Source organism: Plecotus auritus (genome assembly GCF_963455305.1).
Source record: "Plecotus auritus genome assembly, chromosome: 4".
In the NCBI taxonomy this organism is placed as follows: domain Eukaryota; kingdom Metazoa; phylum Chordata; class Mammalia; order Chiroptera; family Vespertilionidae; genus Plecotus; species Plecotus auritus.
The window spans coordinates 98,644,781-98,667,362 of record NC_137775.1 but is presented as its reverse complement, the minus strand read 5'-3'; the positions used below and the strand labels follow the sequence as shown (position 1 = coordinate 98,667,362).

Genomic DNA, 22,582 nt, shown 5'->3' with positions numbered 1-22,582 from the left:
GGCAAAACACCGCGCAAAAGTGTCAAGGTGGTATGTTAGACCAGATAAAGGGAATGGTTCCCTTTACACGGTGGTAGTCAGGGGCTCGTTACTCTGTGAGCAGGTGCAAAACGTTGGCTTAGGAACCGGCTCGCTGAGAAACAGGCCAAAGGCCCTGCCAGCCTCCCGGGAGCCTCCGCACTGGCAGGGCGACTCAGCCAGCAGGTAAGTATGCGGTGGCAGCTACGGTTCAGGCACGTGCGAGGTGTTGGGTGCAGGGCCTATGGTGAAGGACACGGCTCCTTCTCTTAGGTAGCTTCCTTGAAGGAAGTCGGGGTGCTCCTGGACAGGGAGGGGTAGGGCAGGTGTCTGCAAGTAGGGACTAGGACAGGGGTGGGCAAACTTTTTGACTCGAGGGCCACAATGGGTTCTTAAACTGGACCGGAGGGCCGAAACAAAAGCATGGATGGAGTGTTTGTGTGAACTAATATAAATTCAAAGTAAAGGAGCGGAGGGGAGAGCAAGAGAACCGGATAGAACAGCCAGATCCGGCCCGTGGGCTGTAGTTTGCCCACGACTGGACTAGGAGCTTGTCTTAATGATGTGTTTCACTGTTTTTACTTAAGTTTTATGGGTTAGATCAACAAAAATCACTTCCTCATATGCATTTATGTATACCTTTCGTGAGACAGAGGATGTTTTCACTCGGCCTGGCTTGGCGAGGGACTCCTGCGATGACGGGCAGTGCGTGCCCTCCTGCTGCTGCCAATGCTGGGCTCTGCCTCCACCTGTTCCCTCAGTGCCACGCTGACACCTGGGGCTTCGGGCGGAGCTTGGCTTTAACTGGTTCTTCTCCACCTCCGGCCTGCCACGCGCTGCTCAGAGGTGGCCAAGCCGGGTTGTCAGACACTAGGCAGCCTCACTACTCTTCTTGGTTCCACAGTGATTTGTTGGGTATCGGTTCCTCCGTCTGAAAACAGAATAAAACATTTCCTGCAGGTTCCCGTGGAATCTGCAAGGTCAGTGCGCTGCCTGTGGACGCGTGGGGAGAGGCGTGCAGAAGCCAGGCCTCGGGAACAGCGGCTCCCAGGGCTGCCCTTCACGGGGGCTGCCCTTCACGGAGGCTGCCTGCCGCTCCCCCCCCCCCCCCCCCCCCGTGGCATCCTGCTTTGCATGCAGAGCAGGAAAGCTGTTAGCACCAGGCTCATCTAAACCCCGCCGAGGGGGTTATCAGAGCGTCCTTCATTCTAGGGAGCAGCTCCAGCTTTCCCTCTGCCGTGGGCGTGATTAAATGCCATAATCTAACAGGGGGGCCAGTTATGGGCATGGATTTCATGCTGGGTGCTTCTGTGTGCTCTGGTTGGTATCGGACATAGTCCTCACTACCTCGGCAGCACCTTTCATTGGGGGCATTTGCTGAATGGGGCTGACCGCAGGAGGGTCTTGGGGTCAGGGCTGCTGCCAGGGCTGCTTTGATTCACAGTAAAACCTCAGAGCTGGGAGGTTGCCTAAATCTGACAGGTTAGTAAGCAGGCCCCTAGAGGATGTGACCTACCTTTGGTGGTGCCCAAACCTCAGTTGCCTGGCAACATCTTTGCACAGAGTGGGCACTCCCAGCTGCTGGGAAAAGAGCAGGCCCTGGTCTCCTGGGAGTTGTTTGAGTAACGGGGCTCACGTTGCCGTTTTGGGTTTGAGTTGCCAGTACACCAAACCTGCTCTGCTTTGGCTGCTGATCGAGAGTGTTGGAAGGTCCCTCCATTTGAAACAGATGCCGGCTGGAAAGTTTAACCTGGTGGCTGGCTCTCTCCCTCGTCGGTGGCACCTTGAAGCAGTGGTTTTCGGTGTGGCTGCGGGCGGCTGCACCAGCTGCACCTGGGAACTGGTGAGAAATGCGAGGTCCTGGCTGCTCCCAGGCGCTGAGCGAGGCACCGGGGGGAGCCCAGCCACCAGTGTCCCACAAGCTCTCCTGGTGGCTCCCTCGCCACGGAAGTGGCAGCTCTGCTTCGGGAGCTTGGTCTCAGCAGGGCGTCCTCCGCGTGAGCAGGCCTGCAGCCTGAGCACGGGAGAACCTAGTGTGGGGGTGCAGAGCACTGGTAATCGAGTAAACTTCATGCAAGTTTTATCTGACACACTTCATACATCCACGCCAGTTACTGTGCTAATGGGAATTAGGCAAGTGAACAGCAGTCCATATAAACGGTGATAATGAGTATGACCCGTGCAAGTCAAGTTCTTGTGGTTTCCCCCCAGTAGCTTTCTGGTGTCTGATAGCAGCTATGGTGTGAGCAGTTTCCGCATTACCTAGATGTACATCCTCAGATGCCCAGGGGTACACTTGTTCACAGTTGAAATTTGGCTCCAGTTTCCTAACTGTTGGGTTCCCTGTGACCATCTGTCTTAGATCACAAAATCTGGATTTGGATGCAAGCAGCTTCTTCGGGAGGTGAGCCCAGAAGCACTGTAGGGGAGTGAGAGGAAAGCAAAGCATAAAGGGTTTGTTACAAGGAGGGACCTCTGTGGGCCCCGGGCCCGGCCTGCTGGGACCCTGGCAGGTGCCTCAGTTCTCCACTGTCCATGCAGGGAGGCTGGCTATTTATCTGCCACCCAGGTCAGTCTGGGCGAGGGCGGCTCCCTGGGGGAAGGAGGGCAGACACTAAACCCCTCTGCCCAAGGTGCAGGCTGGAGCTTCAGTGGCCCCAGGGGACCCTCCGAGTTGCAGGGGCTTGCTGTTAAAAACTGTCCCATTCGCAGTCCCAGAAATGATGCTGCCAAGCGGTGCAGGCAGGCACTGACACGCCCGCCCGTGGTGCCAGGCCAGGCCTGCAGGCTCTCCTCGATGCACCCGGCCCACCAGTGGTCCCCGAGCACCACTCTGTCTCAGGCTTCTCAGGACAGACCTGCTCCTGGCTGCCGTGCTGGAGGGGCTGTGGCAGGCAGGGACTCGGGTCACACAGCAGGTGCCGCGGGGGGTGGCAGGGGGCCGGGGGCCGGGGGGGTACAGTGCGATGAGACTCCAGGTCTCGGGGTCAGAGCCAGGCAGGGCAGGTGGAGTAAATGTGCAACCCCGGTTGTCACTGGGTGTGTGGGTTCTCTTTGCCCTGGGGGAGAAAGGAGAAGCAGGGGTCTGGGCACTGGTAGGAGGAGAGGCAGAAGAGGGACTTAAATGTCTCGCCAGCAAAGCCCACACGCCCTTTCCTGCTACCCCACAGCCTGCGTCCTGTCCATGTTTGCGTTCTGGCAGATCTGGGCGGGGAGACGGGAGCTGTGCCAGGTCTCCCTGGGGGTCTGTTGGCCCTATGTGGCCGCTTACCAGGCTGGTGAGGATGGAGGAGCCAGAACTTGCGTTCTTACTGTGATAATCCTCAGCACAGCCTTGACTGGTCTGCCATGCAGGGGGTAGTGAGGGACAGTGCGCATGCAGGGTGGTGCCACTGGGCGGTGGGTTGCCAGCTGCCTTTATTCTGATGATGTCCGTCCTGTTTTTGTACTTCGGATGTCTTTTTATAAAACGCGATAGTTTTCATGTTTACCTAAAATTCTTTTCCTTTATTCATGCTTTTTATTTTGAAACTAGAGGCCCGGTGCACGAAATTCCTGCACGGTTAGGGTCCCTAGGCCTGGCTGGCGATCAGGGTCGATCAGGGCCTTCTGGCTGCTGGCCGGGACCTTCCGTTGTTCCACGCCGCCCCCTGGTGGTCAGCACATGTCAGTGAGTGATCGAACTCGCAGTCTTCTGGTCGAACTCCCAAGGGGACACTTTGCATATTAGCCTTTTATATACCTAGAAGATAGATAATTATAGATTCACTAGAGGCCCGGTGCACAAAATTCGTGCACGGGGGTGTGTGTCCCTCAGCCCAGCCTGCACCCTCTCCAATCTGGTATTCCTCAAGGGATGTCTGACTGCCCGTTTAGGCCCGATCCCACCGGGCAGTCGGACATCCCTCTCACAATCCAGGACTGCTGGTTCCCAACTGCTCGCCTGCCTGCCTTCCTGATTGCCCCTAACCACTTCTGCCTGCCAGCCTGATCACCCCCTAACCACTCCCCTGCCAGCCTGATCGATGCCTAACTGCTCCCCTGCCAGCCTGATTGCCCCTAACTGCCCTCCCCTGCAGACCTAGTCACCCCTAACTGCCCTTCCCTGCAGACCTGGTCACCCCTAACTGCCCTCCCCTGCAGACCTGGTCACCCCTAACTGCCCTTCCCTGCAGGCCTGGTCACCCCTAACTACCCTCCCCTGCAGGCCTGGTTCTCCCCAACTGCTCTCCCCTGCAGGCCTGGGTCCCTCCCAACTGCCTTTCCCTGAAGGCCTGGTTGCCCCCAGCTTCCCTCCTCTGCCGGCCTGGTCACCCCTAACTGCCCTCCCCTGCAGGCTTGATTGCCCCAACTGCCCTCCCTTGCAGTCCTGGTCCCTCCCAACTTCCCTCTCCTGCTGGCCTGATCGCCCACAACTGCCCTCCCTTGCAGGCCTGGTCCCTCCCAACTGCCCTCCCCTGCTGGCCATCTTGTGGTGGCCATCTTGTGTCCACATGGGGGCAGGATCTTTGACCACATGTGGGCAGCCATCCTGTGTGTTGGAGTGATGGTCAATCTGCATATTACTCTTTTATTAGATAGGATAGAGGCCTGGTGCACAGGTGGGGGTCAGCTGGTTTGCCCTGAAGGGTGTCCCGGATCAGGGTGGGGGTTCCCTTGGGTCATGGGGTGGCCTGGGCGAGGGGCCTGTGGTGGTTTGCAGGCCGGCCACACCCCCTGGCGACCCAAGCGGAGGCCCTGGTGTCTGGAGTTTATTTATCTTCTACAATTGAAACTTTGTAGCCTGGAGCGGAGCCAAGCCTTCTGCTTGCTCCAAGGCGGCAGCCATTTCTATTGGGACTTACGTATCTTCTATAATTGAAACTTTGTAGCCTTAAGCGAGGCCTGGGCCGGCCAGTGTATGCGGAAAGCTTGGCTTCCTCCATCGCCGGGGGCAACCCTAGCCTCCTGCTCTTTCCAGCTCTGTGGCTGCCGCCATTTCTGTTTGGGTTTATGTATCTTCTATCATTGAAACTTTGTAGCCTTGAGTGGAGGCCTAGGCCGGCAAGGGCAGGTGGAAAGCTTGGCTTCCTCCATTGCCAGGGAAACCCAAGCCTCCCTCCTGCTCTCTGTGGCCGTAGCCATCTTGGTTGGGTTTATTTGCATATTTGCTCCTGATTGGCTGGTGGGCATGGCTGGTGGGCGTGGCGGAGTGATGGTTAATTTGCATATTACTCTTTTATTAGATAGGATAGGAAATTGCAGAAATAAAACAGAGGTCCTTTATTCAGTACCCTTTACCCAGTTTCTGCCGATGGCAACACATTACATAGCCCTGGGACAGTCTCGGATCGGGAGGTTACATCGGTGTGACCTGACTGCAGGCCTCACTCCTGGCTCACCAGCGTTGCATGCGTGCCCTGGCTCTGGCCGCCTTGTTCTGCGCAGGTTTGCGCAGCCGCCCCTCTCAAGCAGAGCTGTTCGGCTTCACAGCCATCTCCCTCACGCTTCCATCATGGTAGTTGAAAGTCCTTATTTGCTGTGATGAAAAGTTGGCAACCTTAAAACATTCTTGTTATCCCAGCTAGGGGAGGGGGAGCACGGGGCTCACAGACTTGCTAAGTTTAGGGACCATGGCCCCAGGTCCCCTGTTGAGGAGGAGAGCGCAGTGCTCTGCCAGGAGCCGTGTTCCTGAGGGAGGCAGGGCCAGACCTGCAGGGACCTGAGGGTGAGGAAGCTCAGTTTCACCTCAGGTCTTTCTCCTTCAGGGCTCAGCTCTCTGGGGGCTTCAGTATCTTCGCAGGGGCTGCTCCATGTCCTGCCCCCACCCGCCTGCAGAATCCGTAGGGAGCTCAGCAGAGGCAAAAAGCAAGGGTTAGCCCTTGCTGCCCGTCTCATTGGCTCGGCTGAGTTAACCTCCCTGCGCCTTAGTTTCCCTTCCTGCCTCGTGCGGCCCTCGCCTTCCTGTCCCGGTTTCCACCACCCGGTGCCAAGAGCCCAAGGGCTGACCTTGCTGATCCCTGTACCGGCTGTACTCACTCATTCCCACTTCTGGGAGCAAATAATGAAAAGACAAAAACAGGTTAGAGATTTCTACTTCACAGTTTTGATTAAGCCATTCTGTTTATTTTCAACCATGTAGGGGCATATTTGAGATTCTGATACATGTGTGCATGCACACACACATGCATACACACACATATACACATGCACACAACACACATATACACAAACATACACAAACATGCACACGTGTATACGCATGTGCACACATACACACGTACACACATGCACGCATATACACGTGCACACAGCCAGAGCGCAGAGATATTTGAGAAAAGCAAATCTCTGCTGATCATGGGGCAGTAGGCAGTACACTCCCTTCAGTCTGAACTTACTTTCTCTGCACCAGTTTGTTGCTCGAGCACTGGGTTGTATAAGAGGTAGGCTTAGAAGCCAAGGCTCCCCCACACCTCAGTGAAAGTGGAGCTGGGGAGCCCAACCTGGAACCCCTGACCTTTTGCTCTGGACTCTCATGGCCTCAGCAAGCTTCCCTTCGCCCGTTCTTCTCTCCACAGCCTAAGGGGTTGGCACACTGGTCGGGCCGTCCCCTCCCAGAAGCCTGGAGGAAGGACACAGTTGTCGGTGGTCTCCCCGTTTTTCTGTGTTTGAAATAAGCACACAAGCCCCTTTTCAGTGCTTACTGCTTGTTGAGCAAAACAAAAGTGGGAAACAGTGGCTGCCTATAAATAGGCAGCAATGGCGAGGTTGTAAAATTATTGGAAGAACTAAAAGTAGCCGTGGCCCTGGTTCTTCCTCAAACAGTAACAAACTTGGGCTTTCCTTGGCTTCTCCTGACGTCGCCCTGAGACTGTAGCTCCACTCCTTTCTGCAGGGCCCTGCCTCACACAGGCCCCTCGCGAATAGTTCTTGGCGACGATAAACGCTCACAAAGCCGCCGAGACTCTTGGTGTGGCTGCTGTGGAGTCCCGGTGCAGGCGAGGCTGGGATGGTCTTTGCAGGCAGTGGCCCAGGGTCCCGGTGCAAAGGTCTCCCAGAGGGAAGAGGGCAGCATGGCCATCTTCCTGCCTGTCCTTGCGGCATGCCGCTGTCCCGGGCTCTTCTGAGAAAACGTACTTTGCAGTTGCGACTGGCAAGGCTTCCTTGCCAACGCACCCGGGAGTGCAGGTCCACAGGGGCTCCGGGGCGGACTCTGCTGAGGCTGTTTTGGAAGGTGTTCTTGCTGTTGCCCAGTGTGTTTGTGTTTTTGAACATGAGGTTTGATCCCATATAGGGAGTGGATATTCTCAGGAGTCCCAGAAGCCCGTGACCTCGCCCGCCGCCCGCCGAGATGCCGGCCTTGCTGCTCTCCTTTCCCAGGGCTGTTTCCTCACGCTGGGTCCTTCCCGTGCCTCCCCTTCCTCTCTAGCCAGGGAGCCCCTGGCCCTGAGCTCTGGCCCCAGAACCCATTGGGTTACTTCAGGGACATCAAGTTGTGCTGCTGCCATGAGAAAGAGGGGCAGGGTCTGTGTTGTGTAGGAATACTGACAGGGATGGTCACCCAGAAGAAGGGGGGGTGGAGCATTAGTCCAGGAGGTGGCATTTAGTTCCGCGTATCAGCCGTGTTCTAGGTCTGAAGCTAGGTGGCAGGCATGTGGACAGGCCATTTGTGACTGTTATTGAATCATAATATTGTAAACCAGACTCTTGGAATCTAGGAAATGTTTTACTTTTTAAAAAAGAGAGAACACGGTTCCTGTGCTGAGGTCAGCACGGGCTGATGGAGAGGCTGTTGCTGCAGGAACTCAGGGATGCAGTGATGGTGCGTTGGGGGAGTTCACCTGGAAAGAGGCCACACACCTGCTGGGAAGCACCCCTCTCCCCTCTTATGTCCTCTTGGGGGGAAATCTCAGATCCGAGCAAGATGTACGCCACAAACAAATCCCTCCCTAGGAGTCGGAGGAGCTGTGCCACATTGCTGAAGCTCTTCATGTGCTTCTCGCTGGGTCTCGACCATGCCTGCCCAGTGCTCAGTCTTGCTGGGCTCATGGGAAACACGGAAGAGGCTCCCGCGGCCCATGCGCATGGCAGGGCCAGCACCGCCGCGAACATGCTTGTGTGCGGTGTCTGTTCAGCCAGCACGGCGGGACTGCCCTGCCGCGGGTTTCTAACGCTGAGCTCGATGCAGCCAGTCCAAGGCTGCTGGCAGGGCACCGGCCTAGCAGACCAGGCCGTGTCATCAAATGTGTTATTGCATTTCATCCCCTCGCCAGCCCACGAAGCAGGTGTTGTCATTCCAGTTTACAGACGAAGTTCAGGCAGCTTATGTGTTTTTCCAAAGGGAGAGACCAAGCATAAAGCCTTGCTCTGGCTCTGAAAACGTTCTGTTAGATCACACAGTGTGGGAGAGCACGGGGGCTTGAGCTGGTTCTGAGGGAACGACAGGTGAGGAGTGGGGTGCAGAGGAGGCAGAGGCCTGCCCGGCTCAGGCTCGGTATTGGCACAGCTGGAATGTAGGGTAAGTGGCAGCTCCATCATCAGGCCTCCAGCCGGTCAGGCATCTCGTGTCCGTTGTCCGGACTCCTGAGCTCTGCTTTCCTACCCCGTACATGGTGATCCTCCACACACCTGTCATTCACATGGAGCATTTCCATGTATCTCGTCCTCCGTGATTACGTTTGGGGGCAAAAGGATGCTATTCCATAATGTTTGTACTCCTTGGTAGGGCTGGGGTAGGACAAGGCACAGACTACTTCCTGGCTTAGGCTTCTTCGTTGGATGCCCTTGAATACCCTTGAGCATCAGCACATCTGTGAGTCTTGGAGGACTCCAGCTGCTTTGCCTCTCTGCCCCGTGATCTGCCAGGGGAGGTCAGGGGACTGTGGGGAGGGAAGGTCTTCTTAGCTAACTCGTGAGCCTCTGGCTCCATGCTCCCAGCTCCAGGCCAGGGTGGGCTGAGGGCAGCTCCTGCTCACCCCGCTGACCTGTGTGAGGGGGCCTCTGGGTTGATAGCATATCAGTGCCCGTGATGTGCTAATGCCTTTGGTCTGTAACCAGATCCCAGGACCCTGGCGGGCTGGCCCTGGACCATGAGTGACAGTGATCAGTGAAAGCAAAAGGCATGGTTCAAAGAGGAGCCACGATGTGGGGAGTCACCTGGAGTTGTTTCCGCCCTCAGTGGAGAGACTTTTTAGGAAAAGCAAACAGAGGGGTTCTGTGTCTGGAGTGAAAGTGGTTTGAGGATCCTGCCTGGGCAGCTGCGGTGTTGATGGCGGATGGGGTTACCAGACACTGCAGCTCCCCCAGGGGCTCTCTACAGGCAGTGGGACGGGGTTGTTTAGTTAATTACAAAACTCGGTTAAAGGGAGCGGTCACTTTTTAAAAATATATCTATTTATTTCAGAGAGGAAGGGAGAGGGAGAGAGAGATAGAAAGAAACATCAGTGAAGAGAGAGAATCATTGATCAGCTGCCTCTTGCACTCCCCCTACTGGGGATCAAGCCCACAACCTGGGGATGTGCCCTGACTGGGAATCAAACCTGTGACCTCTTGGTTCCCGGGTCGACGCTCAACCTCTGAGCCACACCTGGCTGGGCAGGAGAGGTCGTTTTTAAAAAGAATACAAACATTTTAATTTACCCAAACAAGTAGATGTGCATCCCAGCCTATTGATGTGGGCTCCCCATGTAGACCTACATGGACATCTAATTAGGAGTCCTCTGTCCTATTACATGAGCCATATCCACAGTACATCAGTGATTTAAACTTCCAGTTTGAGTTCTTAAAAGTAAAGCCAGCCCTGGCAGGTGTGGCTCAGTTGGAGCATCTCCCCTACACCAGAAGGCTGTGGGTTCGATTCCCGTTCAGGGCACATACCAAAGTTGTGGGTTTGATCCCCAATTGGGCACGTGCAGGAGGCAACCAATCGATGTTTCTCTCACATCAATGTTTCTCTGTTTCTCTTCTGCTCTCTCTCTTCCTTCTTTCTCCTTTCTTTCTAAAATGAATTTTTTTTTAAAAAAAGCAAAGCAAGAATTTAGCCACTTGTGATGCAATCTAAGTACAGAACTCATTTAGGATTTTTTACATTTCTCTAACACTTAATTCAAGAACGCATTTTTAAAAAATGATCCTGTTATTCTCTTCAAAGTATCTACTTGGTTGTCACAGAAACAGCTCTTGTTGCACTCACTTGTTTCATCACTTATGTAATGTTTAATTACATTTTCTCTTTCCATCAACATACACAACCGTCTTACACAGTGTTGGAAATGCCCCAGTTGACTCTTGTCAAGCGGAACGCAGTGGGTGGGAGCAGCAGGCCCCTGGTGCGTGAGAGAAGCCTGCCCGCTGCCAACCCGTCGGAACCCACCCGAGTTGGTATGGTTTCCTGATGGAATCTGTGGCCTGCAGGTAGCTGACTGGTTGGTTGGTGAAGCAGAGGTCGTCGGCAGACTTGCAGGGTGGGTGCTGCTGTCTGTTACAGGTACCCATGCTGGTTCCACAGTCTCTGCCCACCTGCCTGCCCTGGAGCCTCCAGGCCTTACCTGCTCCCGCGGGAAGGGCAGGAGTAGGCCTGGGCTGGGACCCTGTTCCCTCTTGCTCTTTGGTATTGTCCTCGTTCTTACAAGGAGCCTCCTTCTCGAGGCGTCACTCCGCCCGGAAAGGCGGTGTCCTGAACGCGGCCTCCCGCTGAGTGTCCTGGAAGCAGCTGTTGGTCACACGCACGTTCTCAGCAGAGGAGGCCCTGTCCCGCAGGCTTGTCCTTTAAAACACACACACACACAGGAACCTAGGTTTTGATGAACTTGTTTTTTAGGTAGAATTCTGTTTATTTTGGCACCAGTTGAGTGTGAAATCAGGAGTGCAAACCCTTTCTAATCTCACATGAGCTGGGAGCGGGGCCTGCACGGACTGTTCTCTGGCAGCTGTGGTTGTACAAGGGCTGCGGGTGGTTCTGGGTGTAAGAAAGGCTGGCAACGGCCAAGTGGGTACCGAGGGAAACCCAGTGACCTGTGGGCCCAATAATCTCTTGTAAGAAGGTCCTTGGTGCCGCTGCTGTGGCCCCGGCCGTGCAGGGACCGGAATCTCCAGGAGCGGGGCAGACGGAGCAGCTCTCACCGCTGTGCTCACAGTGCAGGAGCCCGCTTCACTTCTGGGGAGATGCCTGTCAGGGAGTGAGGCGGTGCACAGAGACCCGTGTCCTTGACGAAGTGCAGAGCCTGCGCAAACTCGTGTCATCGTGACTTACGGCTTGTTAGGCTCTGTCCGCACCGGGCACCACGAAGACTCTGCCCTTCGCCAGATCTTTGCAGCAGCTTTGTGTACATGTGTCCACTTTGCCTTTGAGGAAACTGAGGCCTAAGGAAGAGAGGTAATTTGTCCACAACAGTGATCCCCAGGGAGGACATTTTTCACACTTGATAGAAAAGGAAGTTGAAAAAAGATTAAGTGACCGGCCCAGGTTCCACAACGAATTAAGCGGATTTGAACTCAAGTTTCTTACTCCAAAGACCTCATTTTCCCCACCGCTCCCACTGCCTTGTCAGTGGTCTGGCCCACATGTCGGAGCTGTACTCTGAGCCCTAATAGAGCAGAAGCAAGGCGCTGAATAAGGTGGGTGCGGGGGTCAGGGCACTGGTTGCGTGTTTCCAGCCTGTGACCATGGACGCTCCGTATTTCTTCTGATGCTTAGTTTTTCTCTTCTGTAAAATGGGAAGAATCCTCGCCCTCCCGGGCAGGTGTGCAGATGAACCGAATCCGAGGGAGGGAGTCATGAGCTGGTGTGCACTGCCAAGACCCGTGGGGGAGCCAGCCCTAGGGCCAGACTCCACCCCCACCCCCAGCCCCACCCCCCTAGGCTCTGTGTTAACACTGATCAGAGCACTTTCCAAAGGGAAGGCTGCCTTGTGTCAGCACCTGAGTTCAATTCTCAGCAAAGGTGACCTGAAGCCGTGCGCTCTCAGCACGTCACACACCTCACCCTGACTCCTGCGGTGCCTGCGTGTGCACTTGGTCTCCTCCTTCATGGAGGGAGGGGTCAGTGTCTTTCAGCCCCACTAGCCTGAGCCCGTTTCCGGACCCCGTCCCTGGACGGAGCGCTGAGGGAGCTCTGACTGTCAAGACTGGGTCACCTGGTTCTGGCAGAGCGAGCACGCCAGCCGAGAGGCTGTGTTGCGAGCCCCGGGCGCGCTGTGCCGGGATAGCAACGTCAGCCTCCTCCTGCCTCTCATTTCCTTGGCCTGTGGGCACGTCTCTCTTTTGAGCGTGTTGAGCAGAGTTCATTAGAAATGAAACGCAAACCAAGGTTGAGCTTATAATTTCTTTTTCTCTAAGAGATTTGACTCTGAAAGGTTTTCCCCCCAATATTTTATTCTGAAAAAATTTGAACATTCAGAAAACTGGAGAGAGACTTAAAGAGTGCATACCCCCATCCCCACTGAGAGCCTCGGCTCCCAGTTAGCGTGTGCGGCGGTACTTGCTTTATCTCGTGTCTCTCCATATCTCAGCCTACTTAAAAACCCGTTATTTCCTATGCATTTCAAACATGCAGACATCGGTACATTTCATCCTTAAACATTTTATAATGTCTAACATTAAACAGCGTTCAATATTTTTCTATAGTTATTGTGGGGGGGTGTAAATTTATGCAGTTAAACGCATAAATCTTAAATCTACCATTCCCTGAGTTTTGATAAATACATACATTTGTGTGACCAGATTCATCTCAAGATATGGAATATTATCCCCACCCAGAAAGTACCCTCAACGTCCCTCTCCACTCGGTTCCTGTCCCTCCGCCCGGGGACTCCGGCCTTCCCGCGCTGTGCACTCATGCTGCCTCTCTGGCTTCATGGACTCACTGCAGCATGTGCTCTGTGTGGGGCTCATCTAAGAGATATTAGCTGGTGCTTTATGAGCCGCGGTGGGCATCAGACCCTTTCCCGGCCACACTGCTGAGGAAATGGACTGCAAGTGGGAGCTTGGGGTGTTTCCTGGGGCTGGTTTACTGCGTAGCCAGGCTAACAGTCAGTGCGCTGGGGTGCCCTGCGGATGTGGGAGGGCGGGGCCAAGGGGCAGCATGGGGGCATTGGTGAAAGAACCCAGAGGCCCGCGAGGCTGGTTGTCCGGGTCCGAGGGGCCTGCAGCCTTTCTGAGTCTTGTGTGCCCCCCACCACCACCACCTCCAGAAAGCCTGCTCCTGGATGGAGAATAGATTGTGCAAATTGGACTAGAACCCAAATACATAATCCTCATTAAACTTTTAGATTCTTGTCCCACTTTTTTTTTTTTTTAAATATATTTTATTGATATTTTACAGAGAGGAAGGGAGAGGGATAGAGAGTTAGAAACATCAATGAGAGAGAAACATCGATCAGCTGCCTCCTGCACACCTCCCACTGGGGATGTGCCCGCAACCAAGGTACATGCCCTTGACCGGAATCGAACCCGGGACCCTTCAGTCCACAGGCCGACGCTCTATCCACTGAGCCAAACCGGTTTCGGCTCTTGTCCCACTTTTTAAAGCCAGGACTTGGTACACAACCCAGTGTGATGTGGCGAGCAATAATAAAGTTCATTGGAATCTAAGTCTCCCAATGTTTTTTCTTCTCCAGCAGTTTCTGGGGCTTAGAGTTAAAGATTGCTGTTCTGAGAAGGCCATTCGGCAGGTACTATGTGCAAGCAGGACTCCCTTTCAGTGAAGTTGTAGGTCGGGCGTGAGCACCTGCGGGTCAGGTAAAGGGCCGGCCATCGACATGGGTGAGAGACGCTTTGGGAGCAAGGCCCTGCATCGGCCTCCGAGAGGGATGAGAAGGATAACGTGGGGAGGGAGAGAGGAGGTTAGAGACGTCGACTGTGATCAGTGAAGGTCCTCACTCCACTGTCTGAGGGGGCCAAGCACAGGCCAGCACGCCAGGCCTTCAGGGAGGACGGAGCCCTGTGGTCTCTGTGTCACAGGAAAGGGGGGTGAGATGGGGTGGGACAGTTAACATGGTCACAGCCTGAGTGCCCCTGTGATGAGGCCGATGAAGCTGAGACCCCAGCATGTCTGTGGAGAAGGGGGCCAGGATCGCCACCCTGCATGCTTCAGGAGTGTCTGGGACTCGCCGTGAAACAGCTCACCAGGGAAGCACCAGTGCAGAGCAGAGTGTGTTTCTGGGCGGATATGATGGTAAATGTTGGGGGCAGAGGAGACGTGGAACTACAGGCCCAAGGAGACTGCTGTGTGTCCTCCGAGTGGTGGGAGAGCCCTAAAGAGCTGGCAGCTCCCAGGCACAGGAAGGGGATTGGAGGGAGTGTCTGACATCAGGAGCCACATCTCATGTTCCCATTTGCACAAAAGAAGGTAGAAGGAAGGCGATCCCTTTCCCTTCCTCCGCTGCACTGGCCTCTGCTCACAGGCTGGTCGACCTGCTCTGATACGTGGCTACAGCTGGGAGCCCCTGCCTCTCACTTTTACACACCCCAAAGGAAGGCTTCCCTTGGGCCTGTGGCTCTGCTGTGGACTGGCCATGCCAGCACACCTCCTGGCACACAGAATGCCCTCAAAACCCTGGGGGAGCACTCTTCCCTCCAGCTGCCCCCCACCTCTTCCCCTGGAAAGTGGATTCTTAGTCCAAGGTGCTCCTGGCAGCAGTCCTGGTGGTGGCGAATGGGGCCCCTCTGTGCACAGAATCACCTCCCGTTGCAGCCCGTGGGCAGCCAGGATTCTGTGTTCCAGGCACTCAGACCTCCATGTTTATTTTTGGTTTTGTTTTCAGACACACAGGGAATGCATTTTATACAGCCCGGGGGTGGGGGCGGGTAGGGGGCACATAGGGAGTGCATCTTATACAGCCGTGGGGGGGGGGGCACATAGGGAATGCATTTTATACAGCCCTATGGAGGGTTGGGGGGGGCATATAGGGAATGCATTTTATACAGCCCTGGGGGGCATATAGGAAATACATTTTATACAGCCCTGAGGGGGCACATAGGGAGTGCATTTTTTACAGCCCAGGGGCGGGCGGGGGGCACATAGGGAGTGCATTTTATACAGCATGTGGGGGGGCACATAGGGAGTGCATTTTTTACAGCCCGGGGGGGGGCACATAGGGAGTGCATTTTTTACAGCCCTGGGGGGGGGGGTGAGGATAGAACCATCCTGAGTACTTTCTAAAAATGGAATATTTCCAAACATGAGTTCATTATGGCAATAGCCTCAGGCCTTTCCTTACGGACACAAATACAAGTTCCCTCATCGAGTTGGTGGCAAGTGCAGTGTGACAGTGCGGTTGTTTCCCCATCTCTCTCCAAAATGACACTGATTCTGAACAGTAGAGAAGAGAGCACTGAGCTGAGCCCTCCCATCACCCCCTTCCCCTCACCCCCCACCCCCATTCCTGGGAAAGCAGCCTAAATGGTTAAACTGCACAAAATTTAGATCAGATCAGAATGGTATCTGCCCTCTGTGACTGCTCCTCTTCGTCTTGACTGAATGACCGCATTCCCTTTCTGCTGGTTCTGGGCCTGGAGTGGGGAGGGGGGCGGGTGAACAGGGAGACCCCATGTGACCCAGCTCCTCCCCGTCTCCCAGGCCGGGCAGGACCACGCCCCAGTCTGTGCCGGCGTTGCCAGGGCTGGGACATGCCAGGCTCTGAACAGGCAGGACGGCTGCACTGCCACTTCCTTCCTGGCCCTGAGCATCCTCCGAGGCCGGAAGCAGTCTTGCCCGCTGCCAGTACTCCGCTCCTCTGTGAACGAGGTCCTCTCAGTGGGGTTTGTGCTGCAGGTCAACAGAGCACAGCTCCCTTTCCAGTGGGTGGGATGTCCTGAGTTCTCACCACCGCCCGGGGGCCATGGGGCTTCTCCTGGCCCTTGTCGATGGCTTAAGGGTGTCTGGGCAAGCAGGAGGCGCAGCCTGTCGTTTGTGACTTCAGAAGACCCTTTGGCACAGTCTCATGAATGGGGCAGCCAGGAGGTATGGATTGGAGAGGCCAGCTGGGGCTTTGGATATTAGGTGATGCCGACCATGAAATACACACTGTGGGCAACCACTTCACCTCAAAGGACACCTGGAGTCTCCTCCGTTTCAGCTCCTCCCCCCTTGACCTTCTGCGTGGCCTTGAACATGCTTTTCATTGCCGGCTCTAAGCAAGTGGAAACCGCTCATATTTCTCCTTATCTACTCCCCTCCCGCCCCCCTCCCCCCTCCCGTGTGTGTGTGTGTGTGTGTGTGTGTGTGTGTGTGTGGCGAGCCAGGCCCAGGGGCCAGGGATGGGGGGTGTAAAATAGCAAACAAAATATGCTTGACTCCACCCCCATGGTGGTTGCATGGTGATTCTCCCCCCCACACACCCTTTGGCCTGGAGGAGGGGTGCCGGGGATAAGGACCCGTCCCACGTAGGATAATGTTTCCTCACCCGAGCGCCCTACTTTTCTCCTATAAATGTGGAAAAGGAACAAGAAGGCTCATCAGCAGATACGTATTGTGTGCCACTTTTTGCCCAGCTTCCTGGCTCGTCATCTGATTGGGTAACCAGGCTTCACCTGGCGCCTACGTGGCATTGCGTGCAGCCTGGGGTGGAGAAGAGCCTTCCCTGTGGAAGGCCGGGTGCTCTGGGGAACAGCGGGACGCCTGGGTTGAAGTTTGAAAAAAGGTTTAAGTCGTGAAAAGATAAACGTTTTAAATCGGTGTTTTCTGCAAATGGGGTGAATTGATTGGGGCAGTTAGCAACTGCCCGTCTCAGGAAGGCCTTCGCAAAGTCAGAGGGCGGGTAGGACCTGTGTGGTCTGTGCCTGTAAGGATTCTCAGGGGGTAACTAGCAATTACTCTACAGGTGGACTGCACCTGTGCACAAAGGTGCGTGTAGGAGAGTATTCGCAGTGGCCCTGCTTACCATGAGAAAGGACAGGAGACCACACACGCCCGGCAGGGCCTGGTAAATAATTATGGCACAGCCACACACGGGATGCTGAACCTCATCCATTTAAAATGTTTATTTTTCTTCAAGTTCTCTTCTGTAGGAAGAATTCCAAGGAGTAGTATTAAATGGAAGTGGGGTGCCTCCATCAGTGGGGAAGTGGGATCCATTCGGAGATTTGATTACATGCGAGTGGACAGATCCAGAGGATACTGGAGAAGCTGGTTATACTGGTTTCCTCCAGAGAGAAGAACTAGGCTGCGGGGGCAGGAGACTTTTCTCTAAATATCCTTTGTACCTTTTGAATTTTGAATCATGTGGATGTATTACCTGTCAAAAAATAAATGTGAGAAAAATATGTTTTAACACTTTAAAGGTAAGTTTCACTGGGCTAGAGCATTCCGACACCTGAGGGACATGGAAAGCTAACTGGCCTTTTATTGAGCCTCTTCTGTGAGCCAGGGCTTTGGCCAGATGCTTTACGTCCACACTACTCCTGGTCCACACAACCCTTCGTGGGAGGTAGGACCTCTCCCTGCTTTACAGACTGAACACGGAGGCATTGGTGTCCACCAGGGCTCTTCCCTCGCACCGTGCTGCCTGCTGAGGGGCGGCCTTGAGACTGCAGGGCCAAGGAATGGGAGCCTGTGGGTTGCTGCTGCCTCGGCCACTGCTCCGCCGGTCAGCTGTCCTGGTCCCTTGGCTTTTGCTGAGCCCAGGGTGGAGTCACAGTGTGTGCAAGCAGGCAGTCATTTATGCAGCTGGAGAATGCCTCCTTCCTGGCTGCCGGGGCGGGGGGCGGGGAGGGGGAGAGGGGAGTGGGAAGAGCAGGGCGGGCTGCCCTGAGCTCTTCTGCCAGGTGTAAATGTGCCAGCTTTGTCTACCAGCTTCAGGCTGGCTGGAGAGCGGCTGTTTTTCTGATTGTCAGACCCAGGCTCCTCACTGGCACTTAGAGGAGAGCCTCCAAGCTCTGGTACAAAAGGTTCTCTTCCCATTTCTTTGGAAAAAGAGCAAGTGAATGAGCTCATTGTCACTGCAGCCCAGAAAGGAGGAGGGGAGGAAGAGATGGTGGCCCCTCGCTGCCCAGGCCTGCCCCTGGCCAGGTGTCCTGGGGTGGGGGGCTTGGGTCTGGCTCGGGGTGACTAAAGCCAGATGGCTGGGACAGGGGGTCCATACTGGCCCAGCGCTGGAGACATGAGACGCGTTGAGACCAGCCGTCAGCTGTGGTCCTGAGGACAAGTGTCTGGCCCTTCGCACCCCTGACGCAGAGCTCTGTCCGGATTGCTGGCCTCCAGGGAGCGAAAGGCCCTCCTCTCAGGGTTACGGGCTTGTCTCCGCTCTGGAAAGCGGCCGCACCTCAGCTGGCGGTCACGCAGTATCGGTGATCTGTTGAGTGCTTACAACTTGCCACTGCTCTAGGCACATGGGGTACTGCCTGCGACGAAGCTGGCCGCTCTCTTGTGGACTGGAATGCTAGCATGTGCAGGGAAATGTGCCAGGTCTGGCCTGCTCCTGACCCTCTGCCCAGTCCTGCCTGGTCTGGGAGAATTGGGGGAGTGAGGTACACGTGCCTTGGAAGAGTGGCTCTTTGGCATCTCCACGCGCTCACGCCCTTCAGAGCATGTCTTCAGACCCCCCTTGGCTGTGGCCACTGTGGGCTTTTCTCCGTCTATGGCAGATCCTGGTGCCTTGCAGGTTGGTGCTCCCTTGGAATCTCACAAGAGCCCGGAGGCCTGCCCGGTGCTCGGACGGTGAGCTGCCCGTGCTGAGCCCGAGCCTGATGGCCTCTCCTTTTGTTCCTCTTCCGTTTCAGATTGAGAAAATCATGAGCTCTATTGGAGAAGGGATTGACTTTTCTCAGGAGCAGCAGAAGATCTCAGGTATGTACCGCCGCGTCTCCCGCGCACACGGGCCTTGGCGCCCTTCCGCCCTGGGTTCCTCTGGCACCGAAGGTGGACCCTGAGGGGAGAGAGGTCAGCCTCAGGCCACGGTGCCTCCACTCAGCAGCTTCTTGTCCGGACAGCCCAGCTCGCTGTCCACTGTGGAGCCATGGCTCCTTTTACATATCGGAGGGGGATGTGTGCAAGTTGAGTTTCCGTCTGCTTATTCAGAAACTGTTTTTCTTAATGAGCAGCCGGCACTCATTCTTGTCATGAATGTAGGCTTTCTCCGAGTGGCTGACACCGGAGCTTCTCGGTGTTGGTGTCCCCACCGGGGGCCTGGCCCAGGCCCGGCCGCGGGCTGTGAGCCGGCATCTCCCCAGGGGTCGGTTTTGCTGCTTCCTCCTGAGTCTCTCTCCATTTCTGTTTCCTCAGTCACTCGTCTTTTTCACTTCAGTTCACTACAACTTTGGGTGTTTTTTCCATCTCAAAGCCCCAGGGGTGAGGTCTCCCTCTCTTTCCTTCACTTGAAACAGGGGGCCAGGGAGGCCTTATCTGAGCTGCTGTCCTTGATAACAGAGTAGTGGTTATTACTTTCTTAGGTCAGGTGACACTTTCAGAGGTGCCTCTCAGAGCAGTGCTCACGCTCCTTCCCCCCAGCACCTGCAGACCCCCCTCACCCCACCCCACTCCGCCCAGTCTCTACCCCTTACAAGGAGGGACCTCTCTGCACCAAAGGGATAGGCTTCCTCGCTTGCTCGGAGGGTCCTTCCAGGGCTGACCTGTTAGCCCCAAGTGACCTCTGGTTCCTCGTGGGCCTCTGGTCCTGGCGGGAAGTCTGGTGGGTGGGGGCGTGTGTGCATGTCGGGGGAAAGAAAGGACCTGCTGAGGCATGGGCTTGTGGAGGGAGTACAGGCCCTGGGGCCCCGATCTGGGTTCAAATCGTGGTTCTAGATCCGTGTGTCTCAGACAAGCCACTAGCCTCTCTGAGCCCCACTCCCGCCATTGGCCTAACAGTCCCTACACATAGGTTGTGGGACTGAGTGATGTGTGCAAACACTTGAGCTGAGAGACACTCAGTAAACAGTGGCTGTGCTTGCTTCCACCCCTGAAACCACTGCCAACTCGTCCGGAGAATGCCCGGCTTGTCTCCGCCATTCTCAGACTGTGTTCCAGGGGCGCCCTCCCCACAGCAGCCTTGCTTCCCTGGGTTCCAGCAGGGGCCCAGCTGGCTTTGGTCTGTCTTTGTCTGTCTTGGGTTGCAGAGGGTCCACAGAGGGGCTCTCTGGCTTGTGGCCCTGTTTGCAGGCACTTGCTGCTCTCAGGCCTGCAACCTCACGCTTGGCTGTAGTGTGCAGGCCTGACCAAGGGTCAGGTGTCTGAGGGATAGAAGTTTAGGGCTGAGACCAACACCACTGCCCTTTCAGAGCTCTGCCAGGGATGGGTGGGCACCGCCAGGGATGGTGGGCACCTCCAGGGATGGGTGGGCACCTCCAGGGATGGTGGGCACCTCCAGGATGGTGGGCACCTCCAGGTCTCGGTAGCTGACAGTTCAGCCAAGGCCGGTCTTGCTCCTGCACCCCTCTGTATCAGAGGGGCCCCACCTCTGGGTGCTTGAGAAGTTGGTTGTGCAGTCACCTCTTGGCGTGGCTCAGTCAGGAGAACGACTGCACCTCTGGCAGCACAGAGGAGCCCTTGTCCTTGGGGGTGCACGGAGCCCTTCCTTTGCCTGCCGGTTCTTGCCCCCATGACCCATGTGAGTGGTGGGAGTTGGTTGGTCCTGCTACCCCACTAGGTTTCTGGATCCCAACACGGTCTTGCTTTCACACTCATCCTCATACCCCAGCTTAGGACGTCAAAGGCAGGCTCCCGAGGGTGGCCACTGGGACAGGGTGGCCACCAGGACAGCATGTCCACCATGCAGCCGAGCCCCCGCCCGCATGCCTGCCCCCTGCCAGGCATGACGTGTGGAGAGGGTGGGCTCAGCCTGCCCGGCACTCTGCTTTCTTTCTGACGGTCAGGAGGGGGCTTTCGCCAGGACCCCAGGGAGCACCGAGCCTCAGCCCAGAGCAGGGTTCTGGTTTATTTTGATGGTCATTATCAGGGCGCAGATTGTCCTTGGTCTTCTGGATCCCAGAGAAGGGCCTGGGCTCGGGGTTTGCCCCTCCAGCAGCCAGCCCTCAGCTGAGCGTGGGATTGCCCGGCGAGACCTCTGTGGCTCTTAGGTCTCGGTCCTGTTCGGGGCCATGAGCCCCTGAGCTGCCAGCATTGGAGCCAGTTACCTGAATCCCTGACAGATGTCGTTTCCAGCTCACCCCACGTCACGAGTCCAGGAGGGTGAGCCTGCCCGCTGGCCAGGTCACTCTGGCTTTGTTCTGTCAAGCGGAAGAGACCGCCTGGCTTTCTTTTGCCAACGCCAGCCATTCTCGCTGTAGAGTAGCCGCTGAATGCCTGCTCCCCCTGGGGCCTCCTCCCTGTGTCAGCCCCCGCGCCAGGGCCAGCAGCAGCCTGTTGGGTGCAGTCCCCAGCATGCTTAGAGGTGGCATGTGGTCCCTGGGTGTCTTCTGCACATGTTACCTTTCTTGTCTCCATAGCTGGACGTGGGGCTTGGTCCTGGCTTCCCCGGGTCCCCGGTGCCGCCCCTCTGGTGCCCTCCTTTGGGTTGTGGGCAGCCTGCTCTGGGGCTTCTCCCTGCGTTCCACAGGCCAGAGAAGTCGCTCAGGCTGTTTGGTGCGCTCACCTAAGGAGTGTCAGGTGTCACGGCCTTACTTGGCCACTGTTTTTGTGATGCCTTGATGCATCTTGGCAGAGAGGCACAGTCATTCCTTAACCCCTGGCTGTGTCCTCAGGGCGGTGACCGTCCTCTATCCCCTCTCTGGCCGTCCTAGGAACCGCCAGCCAGAACTAGAGGCATGTTCTTCTCTATCCTCCCTGAGATCCCTTTCCTGCCCTTGCCGCTGGTGGGTGTGGGCCAACGTCAGATGTTGGGAAATCTGTTGTTTTGTTCTGCTGCTCATGCTGCTGTGTCCTCCCTCAGTGGTGGCGGCGGCAGCAGCCTCTGCTTCGATGTCCGATCCCTGATGTATTTCCTGAGAGTGGAGGGGAGGAGGGGAGGAGAAGGGGAGGGCCAGGCATTACGAGAGTGAGCAGGGACTGTGGAGCAGGCGGAGTGGAGCCCAGGAGCCTGTAGACAAAGCCCTCCGCTGCGGTTCTGTGAGCGCACACGCCCTCTGGCAGCAGGCAGCACCACAGCCGGCTGGCCCGGCGGGATCACAGGCAGGAATGAATCAGCAGCCGGGAACTCCTGGCCTCATGGGTGGACAAGAGCCTGCTGCGTAGGTCCCTGGAGCAGACAGCCCGCTCCAGGGCAGGGGAGCTCAAGTGGCCCCAGACCCGGCATCTTGGGCTGCTGTTGCCGCGCCTGGGAGGCCACATCCCCGGCCACCGTCTGTTCAGCAGAGGACAGATGAGGGGCAGCCTGGGACCCTGGGTCCCCGGGGTCTCCTAGACAACCATGCCAGTGGCCTTGGCTGCCCCGAGGGCACAAGTGCCAGGAACAGCAGGATGAGTTCCACCAGCAAGACTGCCGGGAGTTCTCTGGAGGTGACGCTTTCGTAGTCGGCTCTTCTCTTCCTTCCTCGCACCTCTCTCTCCTCCCCTTTCCTTTTCCTCCTTTTATCTGTGCTTGCCCGTGAGCACCAGAGTAGTAGGCGGGGGTTAAGGCGTTCAGCTCCGAGCGTCCTAGGCCTGCCGGGAAGGGCTGGGCTTCCTCCCTCACCCCACCTCCCTGCCTTCCCTGAG

The 22,582-nt window shown here is 56.2% G+C and overlaps 1 protein-coding gene across 7 annotated transcripts in view; it reads left to right on the top strand.

The window, feature by feature from the left end:
- ANKS1A (ankyrin repeat and sterile alpha motif domain containing 1A) overlaps window positions 1-22,582 on the top strand; it is a 193,034-nt gene that overhangs the window by 142,816 nt on the left and 27,636 nt on the right. For all 7 annotated transcript variants that reach the window (XM_080663216.1, XM_080663215.1, XM_080663212.1 and 4 more), the window contains one exon: window positions 18,715-18,781. In XM_080663216.1, coding sequence (XP_080519342.1) covers window positions 18,715-18,781 — 67 coding nt within the window. The remainder of the gene's footprint in view (window positions 1-18,714; window positions 18,782-22,582) is intronic.